General features: G+C 48.0%; 1 protein-coding gene across 1 annotated transcript in view; it reads right to left on the bottom strand.

The window, feature by feature from the left end:
- Positions 1–23674, bottom strand: part of rhbdl3 (rhomboid, veinlet-like 3 (Drosophila)) — a 59371-nt gene extending 35697 nt beyond the window's left edge. The window contains exons 1-3 of the mRNA XM_088000755.1: positions 23614–23674; positions 22853–23042; positions 15264–15287 (exon numbers count right to left, since the gene is read on the bottom strand). Coding sequence (XP_087856881.1) covers positions 15264–15287; positions 22853–22969 — 141 coding nt within the window. The 5' untranslated portion in view covers positions 22970–23042; positions 23614–23674. The remainder of the gene's footprint in view (positions 1–15263; positions 15288–22852; positions 23043–23613) is intronic.
- Between the last annotated feature and the right edge of the window lie 984 nt (positions 23675–24658).

The raw sequence follows: 24658 nt of genomic DNA, 5'->3' as shown, positions 1-24658 counted from the left end.
CATGGGCCCTGGTTAGGCTTGTCTCTTTCTGGGGTACGCGGAACATTCCTAGTTCCAGTCCTGTTCCGGCCCCCACCCACAAATCTTTCTCTGATACATCAGTGACATCATCAGTGCTCCATCCTCCTCTCATTCGGAATAGGAAAAACCGACCAATTTCACTTCCAATTTCCACCCCTCCCCTAACCTTCACCGGGTCCATCTCTGATTCCTCTCATCCCTTTTTCAATATCTCTGTTTCCATTTCTCGGGATAGGCCGGCCACAGTCTCCCACAGTTACTTAGACTGTGTATCCTCCAACCCTGCTTCCTGTAAAGACTATTCCATCCTCCCAGTTCCGGCCTCTCCATTGTGTCTGTTCCGATGATGCCAGTTTCTACAAGACGGCCTCCAAAATGTCCCCTTCCTCAACTGAGGATTCCCCAGTTGAAAGGTCCCTCAGTGGTGTCCAACTGTTCTCCTGTACTTTGGTACTCCTCCTTTCTCTTCTCTATCACAACAGAAATAGGGTCCCCCTTGTCCTCACTTACCATCCCATCAGAATCCATATCCAATCATTCCTGCCACTTCCAGTGGGATGCTATTACCAGACACATACTCCCCTCCCCTCTCTTGTCCACATTCCAAAAGGATTGTTCCCTTCAGGACACCATGGTCCACTCGTCCTCCGCACCCCACCCCCCCACAGCCCCATGGCACCTTCCCTTTTCATAACCAAAGGTGTAACAGCTGCCCATTTTCTTCCTCCCTCCTCAGTATCCAAGGGCCCAAACACATCTTCCAGGTGAAACAACACTTTCCCTGCACTTCATACAATCTAGAGTACTGCATTCACTGCTCACAACGTGGTCTCCTCTACATGGGGAGACAAAACGCAGACTGGGTGGTCGCTTTGCGGAAGAGACCCTGAGCTTCCAGTTGCCTGCCACTTCCCCACCCCACCCTGTTCCCTGGCCAACATCTCTGCCTCAGGCTTGCTGCAGTGCTCCAACGAAGCTCAGCACCAAGCTGGAAGAACAACACCTCATTTTCCACTTGGGAACTATGGCCTGAACACCTTCTGCCATGTCCTTACCCCAACTCCCACACACCAGACCTTGTCGTCACATGGACTGCTACCATAACCAATTCATTGTCAGCTATTACTGGTCCCCATTAGCTGCAGTTGATTCTTCCAGACTGACCTCTACCCCAGGAGAAAGTGTGGATTGCAGAAGCTGGAGATCAGAGTCGAGAGTGTGGTGCTGGAAAAGCACAGCAGGTCAGGCAGTATCCGAGGAGCAGGAGAATCACCGTTTCAGGCATAAGTCCTTCATCAGGAATGAGGCTTGTGGGGGGGGGGGGGCTGAGAGATAAATGGGAGGGTGTGGTGGGGCTGGGGAAGATAGGTAGATGAAGGTGAGTAGGAAGGTAATACCCCCTCTGCTGCAACTCCAACATCACCATCAAACCAGCAGATGGGGGGGGGGGGGGGGGGGGGGCGCGCAGTGGTAGTTTGGCGCACCAACCTCTACACCGCTGAAGCTGGGCACCAACTCGCGGACACCTCCTCCTACTGCCCCCTCGACTATGACCTCACCTCCCATCACCAAACCATCATCTCCCAGACCATCCACAACCTCATCACCTCTGGGGATCTCCCATCCACAACCTCCAGCCTTATTGTCCGTGAACCCACACTGTCCAATTTTACCTCCAACCAAAGATTCACAAACCTCACTTTCCCTGTCGACACATTGTCTCAGCCTGCGCCTGTCCCACTGAACTCATCTCTGCATACCTTGACACTGTTTCCTCCTCTTATGCCGTCCCAACCAGTAGTCTTCCGCTTACACCCTCATCTGCCCTCATCCTCCTGGCTGAACTGGTCCTCACCCTTAACAACTTCTCCTTCCAGTCCTCCCACATCCTCCAAACCAAAGGGGTAGCTATGGGCACCCACATGGGCCCAGCTTTGCCTGCCTCTTCATAGACTGTATGTGGAACAGTCTATCTTTCGCAGTTACATTGGCACCACCCCCCAACTGTTCCTGCGCTACATCAGTGACCATATCAGCACTACCTCGTGTTCCCATGAGGAGGTTGAACAGTTCATCAACTTCACTAACACTTTTCACCCTGACCTCTAATTCACCTGGACCATATCGGGCACCTCCCTCCCCTTCCTGGACCTCTCCATCTCCATCCCCAGCGACTGACTAACCACAGACATCAGCTACAAACCCACAGACTCCCACAGCTACCTAGACTACACCTCCTCCCATCCTACCTCCTGTAAAAATGGCATCTATTATTCGCAATTCCTCCTCCTCTGCTGCATCTGTTCCCAGATGGCCTCCTTTTTCAATTGTCACAATTTCCCTTCCCACGTGGTCGACGGTGCCCTCCAGCGCATCTCCTGCACTACCTGCACCTCCACTCTTGAACCCCACCCTTCCAAACGCAAAAAGGATAGAACCCCCCAATCCTCATCTTCTACCCTGCCAACCTCTGTATACATCACATCATCCTCTGCCACTTACAAATGGATCCCACCACCAGAGATATATTTCCCTCCCCACTCCTATCAGAGATCTGCAGAGACCATTCCCTCCGCGACTCCCTTGTTAGATCCATGCGCCCCACCACTCAATACCATACTCCTGGCACCTTCCCCTGCCACCACAAGAAGTGCAAAACCTGTGCCCACACCACTCTCCTCACCTCCATCCAAGGCCCCAAAGGAGCCTTCCACATCCAGCAGAAATTTACCTGTACTTCGACCAATATTATCTACTGCATCCGTTGTACCCAATGTAGTCTCCTTTACATCGGGGAGACAGGACGCTAACTGGCGGATCGTTTCAGAGAACATCTCTGGGACACCCACACCAACCAACCTCACCGCCCTGTGACTGAACACTTCAACTCCCCCTCCCACTCCACCAAGGACATGCAGGTTCTGGGCCTCCTCCATCGCCAAACCCTTACCACTCGACACTTGGAGGAAGAACGTCTCATCTTTTGCCTTGGACCCTGCAACCACACGGGATCAATGTGGATTTCACCAATTTCATCATTTTCCCTTCCCCCCATTAGCCCAGTCCCAAGCCTCCAACTGAGCACTGCCCTCTTGACCTGTCCATCATCTTTCTCATCTATCCATTCCCCCCTCCTCTCCGACCTATCACCTTCTCCCTTACATCCATCTACCTATCACATTCTCAGCTACCTTACCCCTCCGAGCCCCCCTCCCTCCCATTTATCTCTCAGCCTCCCCAGTCCATAAGCCTCAATCCTGATGAAGGGCTTATGCCTGAAACATCAATTCTCTTGCTCCTTGGATGCTGCGTGACCTGCTGTGCTTTTTCAGCACCACAGTCTCGACTCTGACCTCTACTCATTCCTTTGTCTGTCCAAATGCTGTTGTCTCTCTTTCTCTGGGCTCCATCTCCACATCATTTACTCCTCCCATTCCCCTCCACCCCATCTTCAGCACATATACAAACTTTTTCCCAGCTACAATCAGTCCTGAAGAAGGGTCACGGGACCAAAAAAGTTAACTATCCACAAATGCTGCCAGATCTGCTGAGTTTCTCCAGCAATGTCTATATTTGTTTTAACTTGCAGAATCTGCAGTTCCTCTGGGGTTTTCTTTTTCACTTCTGTCAGATTGTTTGTTAACCAAAGGGCACAGATAGAAGGTGATGGGTAAAAGAGCCAGAGGTGGTAGAGGGAACTATGTTTAGAGAGTGATTTGCTATGAGCTGGAATGCACTGTCTAAGATCATGCTAGAAACAGGCTAGGCAGTAACTTTCAACAGGGAATTAGATGGAGTCTTGGAAGGGAGATCAGGAAACAGGGATTAGTGCTGGGACTGCAATTGTTTATGATACATACTGATAACTTGGATAATCTGTAGCCAAATCTGTAGACAACACAAAAATAGATGGAAAGGCAGGCTGCGAGATGGACACAAACAGTTAACAGTGAGATACTGATAGCTTACGTAAATGGGAAAAAAGTTCACAAATGGAACATAACGTGGGAAAATGTGAAAGCGTTCATTTTGGAATGGAGAATGAAAATAGACGATTACTTAACTGAAGAAAAATTGCAGAAAGGGATACTTTAGACCATATCACACTGGATGAAAGTGAGGGCTGCAGATGCTGGAGGTTAGAGTCAAGATTAGAGTGGTGCTGGAAAAGCACAGCAGGTCAGGCAGCATCCGAGGAGCAGGAGAATCGACATTTGGGCAGGAGCCCTTCATCAGGAATGAGGCTGGAAGCCTCGGGGATGGGGCTGGGGGAAGGTAGCTGGGAGTGCAATAGGTGGATGGAGGAAAGGGTAAAGGTAATAGGTCAGAGGGGAGGGTGGAGCAGATAGGTGGGAAGGAAGATTGACAGGTGGGACAGGTCATGAGGATGGTGCTGAGCTGGAAGGTTGGAACTGGGGTAAGGTGGGGGGAGGGAAAATGAGGAAAGTGGTGAAGTCCACATTGATGCCCTGGGGTTGAAGGGTTCCGAGGCGGAAGATGAGGCTTTCTTCCTCCAGGCGTCGGGTGGTGAGGGAGTGGCGGTGGAGGAGGCCCAGAACCTGCATGTCCTCGGCAGAGTGGGAGGGGGCGCTGAAATGTTCGGCCAAGGGGCGGTGGGGTTGATTGGTGCGGGTGTCCCAGCGATGTTCCCTGAAGCATTCTATGAGAAGGCGTCCAGTCTCCCCAATGTAAAGGAGACAGCGTCCGGAGCAACGGATGCAATAAATGGCATTTGTGGAAATGCAGGTGAAACTTTGATGGCTGTGGGAGACTCCCTTGGGGCTATAACACACTGGAGCAGAATAAGGCTATTCAGCCCACTGAGTCTGTTCTGGCATTTGATCACGATGGATAGGTTTATCGGACCCATTCTCCTGCCTTCTCCCTGTAACACCAGACACCCTTAGGAATCAAGAAACTATCTACCTCTGCCTTAAATGTACTCAATGACTTCGCCTCAATGGCCATTTGCAGCAATGGGTGCCACAGATTCACCTTGTATGTGGGCATTTGTATGTGAAATGCAAAAAGTTAGCACCCAGCTGCAGCAGGTAGTCAGGAAGGCTCATGGAATGTTGGCCCTTATTTCAAGAGGGTTAGAGTATAAGAGTTGGGAAGTCTTACTGCAATTGTACAAGGTGCTGGTGAGACCAAATCTGGAGTATTGAGAGCAGTTTTTAATCTCCTAACTGAAAGAAAGATATAATTTCATTGGAGGCAGTTCAGAGAAGGTTCACAAGGATTATCCCTGGCGTGGAGGGATTGTCTTCTGAACAGGTTCAGACTCTACCCACTGGAGTTTATAAGAACTTGTTTCTCAAGATGGCGCCGGATATGGTCAACTCCTTGTGAGCTGCTGCGTGCAGATCTAAGTTTCCTATTTCCTACAATCGTTCTACACTCTTTAAACTTAATAGCATACTTTTAAAAATTACTACTCACAAACTCTTAACATTCACATTTACCTGTGTTTTTGTTTTTGCTGCTGTTTACCTATAATTTACTTATCTATGCTACTTAACTCTGTGATCTGCCTATATTGCTCACAAGACAAAGCTTTTCACTGTGCCTCGGTACACGGGACAATAAATTCAATTCAATTCAATTTGAATGTGAGATGATCTCCCTGTAACATATAGGTTTCTTAAAGGGTTTGACAGGGTCCACGCTGACAGGATGTTCCCCCTCATGGCAGAGCCCAGGACCAGAGGGTATCATCTCAGAATAAAGGGGCACCAGTTTTAAGACTGAGATACGGAGGAATTTCTTCTCTGAGAGGATTGAGAGTCTTTGGAATCCCTTACAGAATCACAGAATCCCTACACTACAGAAAGAAGTCATTCGGCCCATCGGGGTCTGCACCAACTCTCCGAAGAGCATTCCACCCAGACCCAGCCCCACCCCCCTCTCCCTAACCCTATAACCCTGCATTTAATGTGGCTAATTCATTCAGTCTGCACAATCCTGGACGCTACAGGACTTTTTTTGTAGCATGGCCATTCCTCCTAACCTGATTCGGAGATGCCGGTGTTGGACTGGGGTGTACAAAGTTAAAAATCGCACAACACCAGGTTATAGTCCAACAGGTTTAATTGGAAGCACTAGCTTTCGGAGCGACGCTCCTTCATCAGGTGATTGTCAATCACCTGATGAAGGAGCGTCGCTCCGAAAGCTAGTGTGCTTCCAATTAAACCTGTTGGACTATAACCTGGTGTTGTGTGATTTTTAACCTCCTAACCTGCACATTGTTGTACTGTGGGAGGAAACTGGAGCACCCAGAGGAAACCCACAGACATGGGGAGAATGTGCAAACTCCACACAGACACAGACTCCCGTTGTGAGGCAGCGGTGCTAACCACTGAGCCACCGTGCTGCCCTGAGAGCTGTGGGGGCACAGGCCTTGTGTATTCTTAAGGCTGAGACAGATCGATTTTTGATCAGGAGGGTAATTGAGGGTTACAGAGAAACAGCAGGAAAGTGGACAATAGAAGTGTTGATCAGCCATCATCCTACTGAATGGCAGAGTAGGCTTGAGGGGCTGAATAGCCTACTCCTGTTGCTACTCCTTATGGTCTTATAGAAAGACAATGGGAGTAAAGAAACATCTACTAAAGGGCCAGCACAGGCAATGACGGGCTGAATACTCTGATTCTGTTCTGTATCCGTCAATGATTTTATGATTCTGACTCCAAGACGTTACTGCTGTCGAACCGCAAGGTACAAAAGACAATGGGTTTTAATTTACGAGTTCAGAGACAATGGGCCAAATAACCTCCTCCTGTGCTCTAGTCATTCAAACAGCTGCACAACAGGGTCAATAAACCTTCAGTAAAACCCCCACCGTGTGGGGTTCATTAAGCCCAGAGCAGTGTCTGAATCAAACCAAAAGTCCTCTTGAAAAATATGATGTGACACGGCTCCAGCTGAAAATAAAGGATCTCTTAAAGTTCAGGGTCTGTGTGGCCCAGTGCAGTCTTCGCCTCATTCTCATTCATTGATTTTGACAACAGAGACGGGGAGGGGGAGGGGTAAGGGAACCAGCTCAAGGGTCTGTCCCAGATAGACATTGGTCCCACTCATTATCATCCAACTGCAGGCTGTGCCTCACCCAGTCAAACCCTCATACACCCACCATGTTTGTCATTCTCCTGAGAGAGCCCCAAATCAGATGGTCCTGTTCAGCAGCTAAAGCTGACAACTGTAAATGAGATTATATGTGTTTTTATAGCTTTACGGTAATTGTATCCAAACAGGTCATCCACAGTATGTGAGAGAGAGAGAGAGAGAATGAGATAGTCCGAGAAAGAGAGAGAAAGTGAAGGGGGAATAAGAGAGAGAGGGAATGAGTGGGATAGACAGAATAGAGGTAAAAGAAAAAGGACAGGGGGTTAAAGAGTTTGGGAGAGAGAGGGATTAAGAAAGTGAGAAAATGGAGCAGAATGAAAAAAAGATAAATCAATGAGCAGACAGAAGAAGGTGCTTTTAGATCACACAAAATTTAACATAATTTGAGTCGCATGGAAATAATCAGATGCAAATGCCTGATTAGCACTCACAAGGACTCATGAAAATGCAAAATTAGGAATATATTTTAGTCTTCATTAGAGTAAGGCAGCAGATTTAGAAAGGACTTGCTGAAATACAGATTGGAAAAGACGGTTAATGACAAAACTCAGAGTCGCTAATGGATTCAGCGTAAATGTGCTAACATTTACCTTAAGCAAGTAGTTTTTTTGTATGTATGAGGCTGGTCATTGAGAGTGAATTAGTTATTCATGGTGGAACAGTTACCCACCCTGCATTTGGACCTATACATGAGGCTGACCTTCCCCATTACTGCTTTTACAGTGAACATTGTGTTTGTAACAGTTATAAATGGGGTTTGTTCATGCGTGAGGGAGGAGGGAGAGCAGGAGGAGGGGGGTGGTGATGGTGGTGGAGGAGAGGGGAGGGTTATGATTGTTTGAGTGTCTTCACCAACAATGGGGCTGAGCACAGAGGGAAGCGAAGCCAGAACAGCCCATTGCTGGGTAAATCTGAATCTTATTAGCAGCACGGTTCGAAATCTCCGAGCTACTGTTTACTGGGTGAAGGCACCAGCTGGAGGTAATTCAATGCCCTCTCCACCCCTCCCCTCCCAAATCCAGTGCCATATGTCAGCAGAATCTCTCGCTCTCCCTTCAAACCATTTGTCAAAGCTATATGAGTTTAGGGACTGCCTCTGACCATGACTGAAGAGAGTAAACTCTGCTGCCAAGATCCTGTGATGCTGGGTGACATGAAAGAGATTTAAGAGGTGTGCACGCTGTTACTATGTCAATACAAACTGTGGTGAGACCCCCCCTCTCTCTGTACACTGGGCCCCCAGAATCTCAGCTGTCTGCTTCTCCCAGTGTCTCTAACACAGATCAATTCAAACGCTGTGTCTGAGCTCAATTAGTGGGGAGTTTTAAACATTCATTCACCTGAAGTGGATTAGAATCATGAGTTGGACGTTTTCAACCAGCACAGACTTGATGGGCTGAAGGTGTTACTGGCTGGTCCAGCATTTATTGCCTGTCCCTAACTGCCCATAAGGAGGCGGCCCTAAGCTGCCTTCTTGAATGGCTGCAGTCCACGTGCTGTAGGTAGGTGATCCAGGATTTTGACCCAGTAACACTGAAGGAACGGTGATGGATACCAACACGTGAGGAGTAGTAGTAGGCCACTTGGCCCCTTCAATTAGAGTCATAGAGACGTACAGCATGGAAACAGACCCTTAGGTCCACTTCGTCCATGCCGACCAGATATCCTAACCTAATCTAGTCCCATTTGCCAGCACTTGGCCCATATCCCTCTAAACCATTTCTATCCATATATCCATCCAGATGCCTTTTCAGTGTTATAACTGTACCAGCCTCCACCACTTCCTCCTGCAGCTCATCCCATACATGCACCACCCTCTGTGTGAAAATGTTGCCCCTTAAGTCCCTTTTATATCTTTCCCCTCTCACCCTAAACCTATGCCCTCTAGTTCTGGACTCCCCCACCCCAGGGAAAAGACCTTGCCTATTTATCCTATCCATGCCCCTCATGATTTTGTAAACCTTAACCCCCGGCCCCCCCAGGGAAAACATCCCCAGTCTGTTCAGCCTCTCCCTATAGCTCAAATCCTCCAACCCTAGCAAAATCCTTGTAAATCTTTTCTGAACCCTTGCAAGTTTCACAACATCCTTCTAATAGGAAGGAGACCAGAATTGCACACAATATTTCAAAAGTGGCCTAACCAATGTTCTGTACAGCCGCAACATAACCTCCCAACTCCTGTACTCAATGCACTGACCAGTAAAGGGGAGCATACTGAAAGCATTCTTCACTATCCTATCTACCTGCGACTCGACTTTCAATCTGTTCCTCCATTCAATAAGGTCATGGCTGATCTGTTTGTGTTCCAAACTCCACATTCCACCACCCCCCAACCCCGCTCCACCCTGTAACCTGTGTTCCCAGCTGGAATTTGTCCACCTCTGCCTTCAGTCATTCCAAGTCAGGATGGGGTGTGTTAGGACGAGTTCATTGTTGAACAAAGAGCATGGGATTGATTGGTAGAGCTATTGTACAGTTCCTAATTCTCCAGACGTCCCCAGGAATTAACCAATAATCTTTGTTGGCATCAAAGGAAACTGGGAGAAAAATCTTTTGGCATTCAAAAACTGTTTTTTCATATATTGCCTGAATTCTTTTTGTTGAAAGGGTTATAATGATATTGGAAGCAGGAAAGGAGGATAAGCTGTTTGCTTGGTTGGAGGGTCTTCCAGGATTACATCCAAACAGAGTTAACAACCTGACAGCTTGGCAGCCCCGAATTTGGCTGATCTGTGGGTCAATGTCACAGACACCGAGGCAAGAAGAGGCCTAAGAGAACCGGGGCACGTGGTCCTAACGTCCACCACCAAATTCAGGCCAGAGAGTCAAAACCCCTGCTTAGGTTTATTGTCTGATTGTAACTATTCTCTCAGCAACCTCACAGCATGGTCACTCCCTCAACCAGTTCGTCATTATCAGAGACCCAAAAACAAGCGAAGCAGTCAGTCTCAGCTAAAGACACAGCATCACACCAGAGAGAAAACCTCCCTGTCACCACAACCCTCAGCTTCTCCCAGTTCATTGAAAGACAATTCCCTAATCCTTAGGGTGAGAGGGGAAAGATAGAAAAGAGACCTAAGGGGCAACTTTTTCACACAGAGAGTGGTACATGTATGAAATGAGCTGCCAGAGGAAGTGGTGGAGGCTGGTACAATTGCAACATTTAAGAGGCATTTGGATTGGTATATCAATAGGAAGGGCTTGGAGGGATATGGGCCGAGTGCTGGCAGGTGGGACTAGATTGAGTTGGGATATCTGGTTGGCATGGATGGGTTGGACCGAAGGGTCTGTTTCCAAGCTGAGCATCTCTATGACTCTATGACTCTTTAATACCTTTTGACCAGGATGCTGCTGTACTCTCTTTTATATTCAGCTGAGGCAGCCAGAATCTCTACCATTTCATTGAGAAGGACAGTATCACACTCCCTCAATACTGTGGGTTTCTGCCCAAAACCTACTGGCCTTCCAGCACAAGGAGTTGTCCTCGAATGACTGTTGGTGACCAGCATGTCCCAAACAACATTCCCTCAAAGTGGCCCTGCAGCCAATCTTAGAGATCGGCAGCACAAGAAGAGGTCCTTCAGCCCATTGAGTCTGTGCTGGTCCAAAGCAACCAACTAACCACACTAATCCCATTTCCCAGTAATTGGTCCATTGTCTTGCATGCCTTGACATCACTAATCTACATCTCAATACTTTTTAAATGTTATAAGGGATCTATAGGCAGTGAGTTCCAGATTCCCACTCTCTCTGGGTGGAAACATTTTTCCTGGCATCTCCATTAAACCACCTGCCCATTACCTTAAATCTATGGCTCCTGGCCATTGACAAATCCCACCAAGGGGAAAAATTTCTTCCTATCTACCCTGTTTCTGCCCATCATAATGTTATACATCTCAATCTTGGTCTCCCTCAGTCTCCTCTGCTCCAAGGGAAGCAAACTCAGTCTGTCCCGTCTCTCTTCATAACTGAAACTCTCCGACCCAGGCAACACCGTGGTAAATCTCCTCTGAGTCCTCTTCAGTGCTATCACATCCCTCCGATAATGTGGATTCCAGAACTGCACATGATCAGCGTGTCGTACTGAAGCACACGAACCGCTGAGGTCCACACAGCAACTGGAGAAATGAGAGGAACGTAGATCCTGAGTCCAAGAGTGGATGCTAAGGGATCACACTAATGTTTGGGGTAGAGATGGCAAAGGCAGAGTGGGAAAAGGCTTTTGTGAAAGGCCTTCCAGCCACAGTACACCAAGAGGTTGATACCATGTGGGACTCCTCAGGCTGCACGCTTGTTCCTGAATGTTGTACTCGGTTAATGTCACAGGTTTTCAATTGGCTCAGAGTGCAACATTCTCAACTGAGAGAAGTTGCGTGTTTTGTGTTTCTATAATAACCACTTTGAAATGTTTGTAAAGCAGTTCACCCCCATCTTCTCAAGGGCAACTAGGGTCAGACAATATGTCAAATGTCAGCGACACCCACATCGCACAAATGAGTTAAAAAATGTATTGGTTATTTTACAAATAAAGGATATTTTTGCAAAAAAAGTGAAGTGATTTGCCTTGTTGCAGGCAGTAGATTTGCTGATGTGCCATTGACAATCCTCAGCTGTACCTGTGAATCTTAGCACTTTCTCACTGAGATTTTGGCAACCATGTCAATTCTACCTATAAATAAAAGTGGATAATTTGCAAACTGATTTCGGGAGTGTTTGTAAAGGTATTGCAGATGATAAGGATTCTTCTTGGTGTGTGTGTGTGTGTGTGTGTGTGTGTGTGTGTGTGTGTGTGTGTGTGTGTGTGTGTGTGTGTGTGTGTGTGTGTGTGTGTGTGTGTGTGTGTGTGTGTGTGTGTGTGTGTGTGTGTGTGTGTGTGTGTGTGTGTGTGTGTGTGTGTGTGTGAGAGAGAAAGGGGAGCAGGAGTATGAGCCACATCTACCAGTGAGAACTAAAGAGTTTTTTGTTGATGGGATTTTGATGTCCAATATTTATCCCTCAATCAACATCACTGAAATAGACTCTTAACTCATTATCACAGTGTTTGTTGGATCTTGCTGTGCCCAAATTAGCTCCTGCTTTAGGTAAAAACAATGACTGCAGATGCTGGAAACCAGATTAGTGGTGCTGGAAGAGCACAGCGGTTCAGGTAGCATCCAAGGAGCAGAACAGTCACTATGATTCAGAAGTACTTAATTGGTTTTAAAGTACTGTACTTTGGGATATCCTGAGGTTGCAAAAGGTGCTATATAAATGCAGGTTCTTAATTTGATTCTCTTACTTGGTAAGTTGATCAAAAATAAGTTGGGAAAATAAATCTGCCTTAAACTAAATAAAATGCAAATTGGCTGTGCATCTTCAGTGGTGTGCATGTGCCTTACTCCAACACCCAGGAACTCCCACTAATGGCAGTGAAGAGTGGGTGAGAGGCACAATCTGCCCAACTTCTTCATCCTCTCTCCATGTGAAGGCACTGCCTTCTAGTCAGCCCCAACTCCTCAGTCTCCAATCACCTTTCACAATCTCACCGCAGTGAGCATCCTACCCCTGTACTCACCACAACAGCCCCAACATGGTCAGTGTCAGAACTGCCGCTCCCTTTAAACATCAACAAGAACAGCTCCAGCATTAAATGAGGACAGCTACTTCTCAGTGGAGTTTGGTTACTGAGGAGCTCCTTTGATGGGTCATCACTTCAGAACCTTGTCCAAATGACAGCACATTGTCACCCACACCAACTCTCCCTTTGGACAGACAGTATTTGAAAATTATTCTCCAAAGGCATTTCCTGAACATGGAGATGATTCCAGGAACAATCATTATAGTTTGCTCCTCCATTTGTGGTGTCATACCTTATACCTAGGCAACTGATGAATCATCACTGAAGATGTGTCTGGCTGACTATGTCAATGATAATTGATATCACTGTGGTGGTACATGAAAGGAAGAATTTCTACTGATAAGTACATTCCTTACCAATTTCCTACTTTGAAATAAATATCTCTACATTGAGAAATAAGGTATTTATAATGTAAAAATAGAACTGCCTTCTGAGCGCTTGTAGCTACTTTTCAATGAGTCAAAAGGGTAGAATGTTTTTTAATAAAACAACAAACTTCTGGGGCCCCTTGTGACACAGTGGTAGTGTCCCTACCTTTGGCTCAGATCCAAAATGTTTCTGGAGATTAAATTCCCTACAGTGTGGAACCAGGCCTTTCAGCCCAACAAATCCACGCCAACCCTCCGAAGAGTAACCCACCCAGACCCATTTCCCTCCAGCTATTGCACCTAAGCCTATGGGTAATTTAGCATGGCCAATTCACCTGACTTGCACATTCTTGGAATGTGGGAGGAAACCCACACAGACACAGGGAGAATGTGCAATCTCCACACAGACAGTCACCCAAGGCTGGAATTGAACCTGGGTCCCTGGCACTGTAAGGCAGCACCACTGAGCCACCATGCCACCCTTCTCTGTATAAACTGATATAAAAGAGTTGGCTTCTAGTGACACTGCCCCTTCTGGGCAGCGTATTATTGTTTGCATGGGTGGTGGCCCCATATCATCTTTGCTTCCACAATAATAGGAATTAGTTCAACATTCCTAAATACTTTATACAGTCAATCTTCAGTGCCTTCAATTAATGAAAGGGACTTCTCTTCAAGCTTAAGTCAGCTAACTCTGAGTAGCTACTAATGCAGAAAATATCCCAGTAATATGGATTAAAGGATCAAAATTTGTAAGATCTTGTTATGATCTTTTCATTGCAATTGTTATGAACTTTGATCCATTATGAGCTGCAGAGTCCACTTTTATAACAGGAACTTTCTATGTAAACAGGTCGCGCTGTTATTACAGCCTCCCACCTTTAGTGGTGCTCTTGCACCATTGTTTGTGGCTCGTGACTCTCTCACCCACCTCCAAACTCCTGTCTTCCAACCAGTCCAACAGTTGGGCTTCTCAAGGTCTGCGCAATCTCTGTGGATTCCCTGTGGCACATTTCCGGATGGCGTACTGTTTGTGGGATCTGCCGTATATTATCTGCTGCTGCTGCCACTGCCATATTTCTTGTATTACAGCGAATTGCACTCATTTAACTGAGATGCGAAGAAATTTCTGCTTCCAGAGTGTAGTAAATATCAGGCATTCTTGACCCAGAAAGAGTTGTGGAGGCTAGATCACAGAAAGTATTTAAAGACGAAGGAGGTAGATCTTTGAAATGTCAAGGAGTTGAGGTCAGTGAGGAGCTGGCACCAAAGAGGAGTTGAAGCCTGGGGAAGATCACCTGTGATCTTACTGAATGAGAGAGTGGGGGGAGTGGCAGGCTTGAGGGGACAAATGGCCTCCTCCTGCCCCTATTGCTTACATTCTACTCCCTCTGGGTCCTGGCCCTAACTGACTGCTTTATCTCACCTAATGATAGGTCCATGTGAGTTTTTGGGTCAGGGAAAGGGAACATACAGAATTGGAATCACTCTGTAACAGGGGTGCGTGTTACTGTTTACAACGTTGAATGACACCAGTTGCAGGCAATTAATCCATTCAGAATCTTTCACAGCAAACAAGAAGAAATAGCTGAAGCAAATCACTTCCCAGTCTCTCTGACCCAAGATTTCCCAGAGATGTTTCAAAATTGGACCAGTGTGTCACTTTTAGTGCGAGAATCAAATTCTTCCTCCAAAATGTCCACACCACCCACCCCCCTCACTTTCGAAACACTATTGGGTACAAAAACGTTAATAGGCTTCCCTGGAAATGAATCAGACAATATATTCGCAAGCTTATTTTGAAACACAAATATTTAAATAATGCAGCAATGAGTATCAGCCATGGATTGCTGTGACAAGTGTCTCGTATTCAGAAAATAATGAATTCAAACCCAGTTTATTAACCTGACCAACAGTGCAGTATTGAGGGAATGCTACAATGTCTGAGGAGCAAGCAAGGGGAGAGTTAATCTCAGCTGGTGCAAGAATTGAACCTACATTGTTGGCATCACAAACTAGCTGTCCAGCCCATAAGCTAACCAACCTCCAACTCCCCAGAATTACCAACTGGACAAATCAAGTAACAGGTCAAAAACTCAATAAGCAAATGTTTGTTTTAATTGAACACTTACCTGGTCAAAAAAGACTTTCCAGTGCTTTCGGAGTCAGTGATGTACATATAGAGGGGAAAGAAAAGCAGAATAAGACCAGCTCACAGTAACACTTATACATTGCATTCTGGTCTACTCAATATAAATAACACTATAACAATATAAATAAATGCAGTGTAGCTAATACACATATGATACATCCTGGTGCAGCCAGTAAATATAACACATTCCTAATGATATTACACTTTGCAGAAATGTTCTGATTTGAACTTGATGGAACTTGTGCAGTAAAACAAATCGAGAATTTAGAGCTTACATTTGGGTAGTTTAATGATTCAAACTTTTTAGAAGAACTTCTTAGGTAAACATAACATTTTGACATGTATTGCTTAGGTCGACAGAATACCCTCTCCTTTAATACTGGCCAAACAACAACTTACGTTTATATAACACCTCCAACTTAGTAAATAACCCGCAAGTGAAGGTTTATTGTATGCACTTTCCACTTCTCAAGCTGCATGCCTTGTTATATTTAGATTAAACTCTTTAATTTGACTGGTACAATTCAGGCAAGGGGGAGCTGATGAGTGTTGGCTGTGATGACCCAATGGTTGAATAGCTGGCCACCTTTCAGCATTAAGTCCTTGAGTAGAAGAACATGTGGATCAGAGTAGTTTGGAATATAATCATTGAATCCCTACAGTGTGGAAGCAGGCCCTTCAGGTTCACACTAACTCTCCAAAGAGCATCCCAGAGCCACCTCCCTACCCTTGCAATCCCCATTGGCCAATCTACCTGACCTATACATCATTGGGACTGTGGGAGAAAACCCACACAGACACGGGGAGAATGTGTAAACTCCACACAGATAGTCATTTGAGGCTGGAATTGAACCCGGGTCCCTGGCACCGTGAGGCAGCAGTGCTAACCACTGAGCTATCATGCTGCCCAGCCACTCTTCTGCCCCCATATCCAGTTCAACCCAACATAGACGTCACACTGATGAAGGATCTAATTGATCTAAATGCTTTCACTTGCCTTAATGACACTAATTCCTGCTTCTATAATAACCAGCTGTCAGTGTTACTAATACAGCACCAGACCATCCATCTCAAGAAACCTATTCCCATGTTGCTAAGATTGTATCTCAGCCCCTCACTGACTGCTCTGTCCTGGACAAATCCGATCCATCTGCTACATTCTTAAGAATTGAAGAAGTATCTCAGATTGTGTATGGTTCTCCTCAGAAGCCCTTTACATTAAGTAGCAATGATGATATTTTCTCCAGAGTCTGATCCGTATCAGGGTTTGTGCTGTTCAATAAAGATCAATGGCAGATATCCAAACTCTCCATTGCCACCTCCCTATTGGTAAACAGGGGTCAGAATATAAACATAGCAGTGAGCTTGTGGGTGTCAGCAATATTGCCTCTGAATCAGAAGGTTGTGAATTCAAACTCAACTCTACAAACTTCAGAATCTGATCTCAGCAGATACCCTACTGAGGGAGTGCAACACTAGCAGAGGTGCTGCCTTACAGATATTAAGTTGAGGTACCCTTTCAAAATTTGATAAGATCATTTTGAATAAAAGCAAGGGATTTTCCTAGTGTCCTGGCCAATAGTTACCTTTCACTCAAGGTAAGGCAAGTTATCTGGTCATTTCCCTCATTGCTGCTTGTGGGATCTTGCTGTGCCCAATTGACCTCCACCTTGCACACAATACAGCAGCAACAACAGTTGGCTGCAAAATGCTTTTAAATGTCTTGAGGTTGTGAGAGGCGCTTTATAAATGCAAATTAATTCCTTCCTTCTTAATGTTGAAGTGGTCACTGTCAGCTTGAGAGGTGACCCAAAGCCTGCAATGAGCTGCTGTGGTCCCAGGCTCCAGACTGACAGCTCAAAGATGGGCAGAGAAGTGGCAGATGGAGTTTAATTTGGATAAATGCGAGATGCTGCATTTTGGGAAAGCAAATCTTAGCAGGACTTATACACTTAATGGTAAGATCCTAGGGAGTGTTGCTGAACAAAGAGACCTTGGAGTGCAGGTTCATAGCTCCTTGAAAGTGGAGTCGCAGGTAGATAGGATAGTGAAGAATGCGTTTGGTATGCTTCCCTTTATTGGTCAGAGTATTGAGTACAGGAGTTGGGAGGTCATGTTGCGGCTGTACAGGACATTGGTTAGGCCACTGTTGGAATATTGCGTGCAATTCTGGTCTCCTTCCTATCGGAAAGATGTTGTGAAACTTGAAAGGGTTCAGAAAAGATTTACAAGGATGTTACCAGGGTTGGAGGATTTGAGCTACAGGGAGAGGCTGAACAGGCTGGGGCTGTTTTCCCTGGAGCGTTAGAGGCTGAGGGGTGACCTTATAGAGGTTTACAAAATTATGAGGGGCATGGATAGGGTAAATAGGCAAAGTCTTTTCCCTGGGGTGGGGGAGTCCAGAACTAGAGGGCACAGGTTTAGGGTGAGAGGGGAAAGATATAAAAGAGACCTAAGGGGCAACTTTTTCACACAGAAGATGGTATGTGTAAGGAATGAGCTGCCAGAGGAAGTGGTGGAGGCTGGTACAATTGCAACATTTAAGAGGCATTTGGATGGGTATATAAATAGAAAGGGTTTGGAGGGATATGGGCTGGGTGCTAGCAGGTGGGAATAGATTGAGTTGGGATATCTGGTCAACATGGACGGGTTGGACCGAAGGGTTTGTTTCCATGCTGTACATCTCTATGACTCTATGTTGAAGCTGCCTTTTTCTGCCAGTGACTCACAGTCTGCACTGACGTCTGAGCTGAGGACACCATCAGGCTCCGTTGTGAAGACCACATGGGTTGAACAGCTGAACACTCACTCATGGGCCTGACAGGGGGTTGGTGGAGCACAGACTTTGTGAAGCCAAAGTTCGGCATGGGTCAGATATGGTGAAAATATGGCTGGTGGAACATTTGCCACACACTCCATGGGACAATTCAAAGTGAAAAGTAGACCAGTGGCTATAATATACTAAACATGACAAGGGTCTTGGGAAGATTTTGCTTCCTCTTGTCTGAATGTTTGTGCTGACAATATCTTGTAATGATTGAAATCGAAGGTCAGGACATTAAATGTTGTTACTGTTTGACAAAGGAATGCACTTTGAGATTAACAGAAACATTACTGATAATTAATGTTTCCACACTTCAATTTCATCTTCTTGCAAGGATACTACTGGGACAGGGAACAATATCACAGACAGTCACTAAATGGACACTGCCATGTACCAGGTCAGGTTGTGAATGGTGGCAAGCTATTCGACCATAGCGGGCATCGCACCCGAAGTCGCACGTTAAAACAGGGGTCACCAAGCAGAGATTAAGAGTGAGAACCCTGATCAGCTTACCCCCTTTAATGGACAGGTACGGAAGAAAACTGAACAGCAAATCCCACAACCTCCCCCTGTCCCCGTGTAACTGTTTAACTCAGCATCCATGTAGATTTCACTTGCCTCGGTCTAGCCCAGCAATATCAGCAGCTGATTACAAGGAAGTAGGAGGCACTTATATGTTCACGAGTTAGAACCATCCCCCCCCCCCCCCCCCCCACTCCATACAAACTGGCTGAAAGCATTATAATGCAATCAATAAACATCATTCATTTGAGAACCCGTATGTAATAAATCACACGCAGAAATCAATTACATTTCGTTGCTGCAGCTTTTCCTAATATTAAGTGGGAAGAGTTTAATTCCAGCTCCCTGTTATATTGGCGACTTAGCTGTAACATCAACATCACTGCCACAGTGTACAAAGCTGGAGAGGGCTCTTGTTACACGGTGGTAGTGTTCCCGCCTCTGGAGTAGAAGGTGTTGCGTCCCACCTATGCTAGGGGTTTGTCATAACACGACTCACAGGTTGTTTTAAAATACTCATAAAGCTGGAGACACAGATTACCCCAGTAACATATAGCTCAGTGTTGTATCATTTAAAATTCCCCTTACGCCACTTCTCTCCCACTTTTTCCCACTGCGGCCCAGTTCAGGAGTAGAAACTGTCACAGCCCCTTGGTGGGAGAATGTGCACAAACTTTATTACAGGAGGGCAGCGGAGGGTAGCTAGTGCTGCCTTGGAGCTAGTGATGCCCCCCCCCCCCCCCCCTCACCCTCACACACACTTCCCCCCCACCCCCCTCAAGTCCCGACTCACACTTTGGGAAGCACTGTCCTCCATTCAAATCCAACAAGTTCAGAGTTTAGAAATGACATCATGTTTCAAATATCTTTAAACAACATTGTTAAAGATCCACAGTTCTCATAAAAGTGAAACTTTATTCCAGTTGGCACTGGTGCACTCAGACACATTGATGTATGATAATATTGTAGCCAAAAATCACACACAGTTCTCCTGGCTCCCTGAGCAAAAAAACAAGTGTTTGCCAAAGACACTTTCCTGACTACGGCATTCTTTTATATAGAGGATACATAGAGACCGCGGTAGACGCGGAGACCGAATGAAGATACAAAAGTGGTGCACATACTTAAACAAACATATCCACGGAGAGATTCGAAAACATGAAAACTGTGGAAGACACACAGGCTTCAGAGAAACATTCAAGCAGAATGGGCCAGCCACAGGTGCTCGCATAGAAAAAGGGTTAGACTCCAATGGGAAGCACAGCTATAACAGGGAGTCGGAACTCATCTCCATCAGCTACATACATTTACAGGGAAACAGCGCGGGCACACACAATGAGTAACTTCGCAATCCCGACCATTCCCGGGTACCACAAATCACTCGTTCCAACAGATCTCAGCGTTTTGTTCAGGATTCACCCACCAAGAGCAACAGCTCTTTCTAAACTTCCAGACTCTTAACATCCAAACAGGTTAATCCCGAAAGTGACTAGGGTGGGTTACCTGGGGGACCAGGACTGGATTTCTGAGCTGTCTGTTTGGACATCCCTAGTGCAACAGAGACAGATGGAAATGTAGGCAAAGCAAGAACATGAATGACTCAGACAGTGGGGAGATGGGGCAAAGCAACAGGAGGATACATTGAAAAGCACAGAAAAACACTGAGAAAGGACGTGAGAGACACAGAAACACTGACACACAGAGGGACATTATCACACTAACACTGACACAGGGGGACACTATCGCACTGACTTTGTCTCAGAGATTCAGACGGAGCGATACCGACACTATCACAGACACTGACATTAACAGAGGAACATGCGTTCACTGAAGACATAGGGACATTGAGTCGGGCCACAGATATTGGGGCACAGATTTATACAGAGAGTTGTAAACAGGCAAATTGTGAAAGATCCAGAAAGAATTATAGAACAAGATCAAAATAGAAAGGAGGCTAAAAGGAATAATGCACAGACACAGTGACAGTGGGGTATAAAAACATATACAACAACGAAAACTCTACACATCAGTCATCAAAGCACGCAGGGACATTAAAAAATACTAACACACAGACGGGTGACACAGACAAGTACACCAACAGATACACTAACTGACCCTCACAATCTCACCCCCTCAAACTCAAGACTGTATAAACCCTCTCTCTCTCACAGCTTCCCACACAGAGACACACACACGGGCACCGTTACAGACACTGACACTGACCCACACTGACACTGACACAGAGACACAGACCCACACTGACACTGACACAGACACACACAAACACAGAGACACTGACCCACACTGACACTGACCCACACTGACACTGACACACAGACACAGACCCACACTGACACTGACACAGAGACACTGACACAGACACACAGACACAGACACACACTGACACAGACACACACTGACACAGATACACACTGACACACACTGACACAGACACACACAGACACAGATACACACTGACACAGACACACACTGACACTGACACAGAGACACTGACACAGACACACACAGACACACACTGACACAGACACAGAGACACTGACACAGACCCACACTGACACTGACACACACTGACACAGAGACACTGACACAGACACACACTGACACTGACACTGACACAGACACACACTGACACAGATACACACTGACACAGACACACACAGACACAGACACACACTGACACTGACACAGAGACACTGACACTGACACACACAGACACACACTGACACAGACACAGAGACACTGACACAGACCCACACTGACACTGACACAGACCCACACTGACACTGACACACACTGACACTGACACTGACACAGAGACACTGACACAGACACACACTGACACAGTTACACACTGACACCGACACACACTGACACAGACACACACTGACACTGACACAGAGACGCTGACACTGACACACACTGACACCGACACAGAGACACTGACACAGACACAGAGACACTGACACAGACACACACTGACACAGACACACACTGACACTGACACAGAGACACTGACACAGACACACACTGACACAGACACACACTGACACTGACACACACTGACACAGATACACACTGACATTGACACAGACACACACAGACACAGACACACACTGACACAGACACACACTGATACCGACACAGAGACACTGACACAGACACAGAGACACTGACACAGATACACACTGACACAGACACACACTGACACAGACACACACTGACACTGACACACACTGACACAGATACACACTGACATTGACACAGACACACACAGACACAGACACACACTGACACAGACACACACTGACACTGACACAGAGACGCTGACACTGACACACACTGACACCGACACAGAGACACTGACACAGACACAGAGACACTGACACAGACACACACTGACACAGACACACACTGACACTGACACAGAGACACTGACACAGACACACACTGACACAGACACACACTGACACTGACACACACTGACACAGATACACACTGACATTGACACAGACACACACAGACACAGACACACACTGACACAGACACACACTGATACCGACACAGAGACACTGACACAGACACAGAGACACTGACACAGATACACACTGACACAGACACACACTGACACAGACACACACTGACACTGACACACACTGACACAGATACACACTGACATTGACACAGACACACACAGACACAGACACACACTGACACAGACACACACTGACACTGACACAGAGACACTGACACAGACCCACACTGACACAGACACAGAGACACTGACACAGATACACACTGACACAGACACACACTGACACAGACACACACTGACACTGACACACACTGACACTGACACAGAGACACTGACACAGACACACACTGACACAGACACACACTGACACAGACACACACTGACACTGACACAGAGACACTGACACAGACCCACACTGACACAGACACAGAGACACTGACACAGACACACACTGACACTGACACACACTGACACAGATACACACTGACACTGACACAGAGACACTGACACAGACCCACACTGACACAGACACAGAGACACTGATACAGACACACACTGACACTGACCCACACTGACACTGACACACACTGACACAGATACACTGACACTGACACAGACACACACGGACACAGAGACACTGACACAGACACAGAAGCAGAGCTGAACTTACATCCTCGGTACCCAGAGGCAGTCCCTCGCTGCTCCCCAGTTCCACGATGCCATCTCCCTCCGGGTTCCCAGAGGCCGGGGGCTGCGAGCTGCCTGGCTCCGTCTCTCCCTCCTCCATCCCGCCTGGAGCCGGCGATCAGGCTCGCTCTCCGGGCAGAGGCTTCTTCATTGTCCGCCCCTCGCTCAGGGCCCTGCGGGTCAGGAAGGAGCAGAGAGTCAGAGGCAGACCCGGGACAGGAACAGAGACCTGGGACAGACCCGGGACAGGACAGATACCCGGCAGTGAGACCCGAGACTGACCCGGGACAGAGATCCGCGACAGGACAGACACCTGAGAGTGAGATCCGGGACTGACCCGGGACAGGGACAGAGACCTGGGACAGGGACAGAGACCCGGGACTGAGGTCCGGGACTGACCCGGGACAGGGACAGAGACCCGGGACTGAGGTCCGGGACTGACCCGGGACAGGGACAGTGACCCGGGACTGAGGTCCGGGACTGACCCGGGACAGGGACAGAGACCCGAGACATGGATAGAGACCCGGCAGTGATACCGGAGACTGACCCGAAAGTGAGACCCGGGAGTGATCTGGGACAGACCTGACACAGGGACCCGGGACAGATACGGGATTGACCCGGGAATGTTCCGGGAATAATGCGGGATTGACCCGGGGACCCAGGCTTGAACTTTGGGGCTAAATTGTTTCGCCTGAATCTGGTGGATCCTGAGAGTTACAGGTGGAGCGCGATTTAAAAAGTCACCTTCTGTGAAAGTAATTCTTTTAAAAAGTTCCTTTTCCGGACAGTTTCAGGCTGAGCGAGGCCAGGCCAGTCGGCCATCCCCCACCCCCAACCCCCACCTCCACCCTCACCCCCACCCTCACCACCACCCTCACCCCCACCTCCACCCACACCCTACCCACACCCCCACCCTCACACCCACCCCCACCCTCACCCCCACCCTCACCCTCACCCCCACCCTCACCCTCACCCTCACCCCCCACACCCACCCTCACACCCACCCCCACCCTCACCCCCACCCTCACCCTCACCCTCACCACCACCCTCACACCCACCCCCCACCTCCACCCTCACCCCCACCTCCACCCTCACCCACACCCCCACCCTCACACCCACCTCCACCCTCACCCCCCACCCCCACCTCCACCCACACCCTACCCACACCCCCACCCTCACACCCACCCCCACCCTCACCCCCACCCTCACCCTCACCCCCACCCTCACCCTCACCCTCACCCCCCACACCCACCCTCACACCCACCCTCACCCTCACCCTCACCCCCACCCTCACCCTCACCCCCCACACCCACCCTCACCCCCACCCACACCCCCACCCTCACCCTCACCCCCCACACCCACCCTCACCCCCACCCTCACCCTCACCCCCCACACCCACCCTCACACCCACCCACACCCCCACCCTCACCCCCACACTCACCCCCCAACGCCACCCCCCCACCCCCACCTCCACACTCACCCCTCACACCCACCCCCACCCTCACCCTCACCCTCACCCCCACCCACACCCCCACCCTCACCCCCACACTCACCCCCCAACGCCACCCCCCCACCCCCACCTCCACCCTCACACCCCACCTCCACCCTCACACCCACCCCCCACCCTCACTACCTACCCACACCCTCACCCCCACCCCCACCCCCACCCTCACCCACTCACCCTCACCCCATCCCCACCCCGCCCACACCCTCACCCGCACCCTCACTCCCACCCCCACCCTCACCCTCACCCCCACCCTCACCACCACCTTCACCCCCACCCTCACCC

This window comes from Chiloscyllium plagiosum, unplaced genomic scaffold (assembly GCF_037043375.1).
Source record: "Chiloscyllium plagiosum isolate Xiang-an unplaced genomic scaffold, Cpla_swu_hap1 HiC_scaffold_25, whole genome shotgun sequence".
In the NCBI taxonomy this organism is placed as follows: Eukaryota; Metazoa; Chordata; class Chondrichthyes; order Orectolobiformes; family Hemiscylliidae; genus Chiloscyllium; species Chiloscyllium plagiosum.
This window is presented reverse-complemented; position numbering and strand designations above follow the sequence as displayed.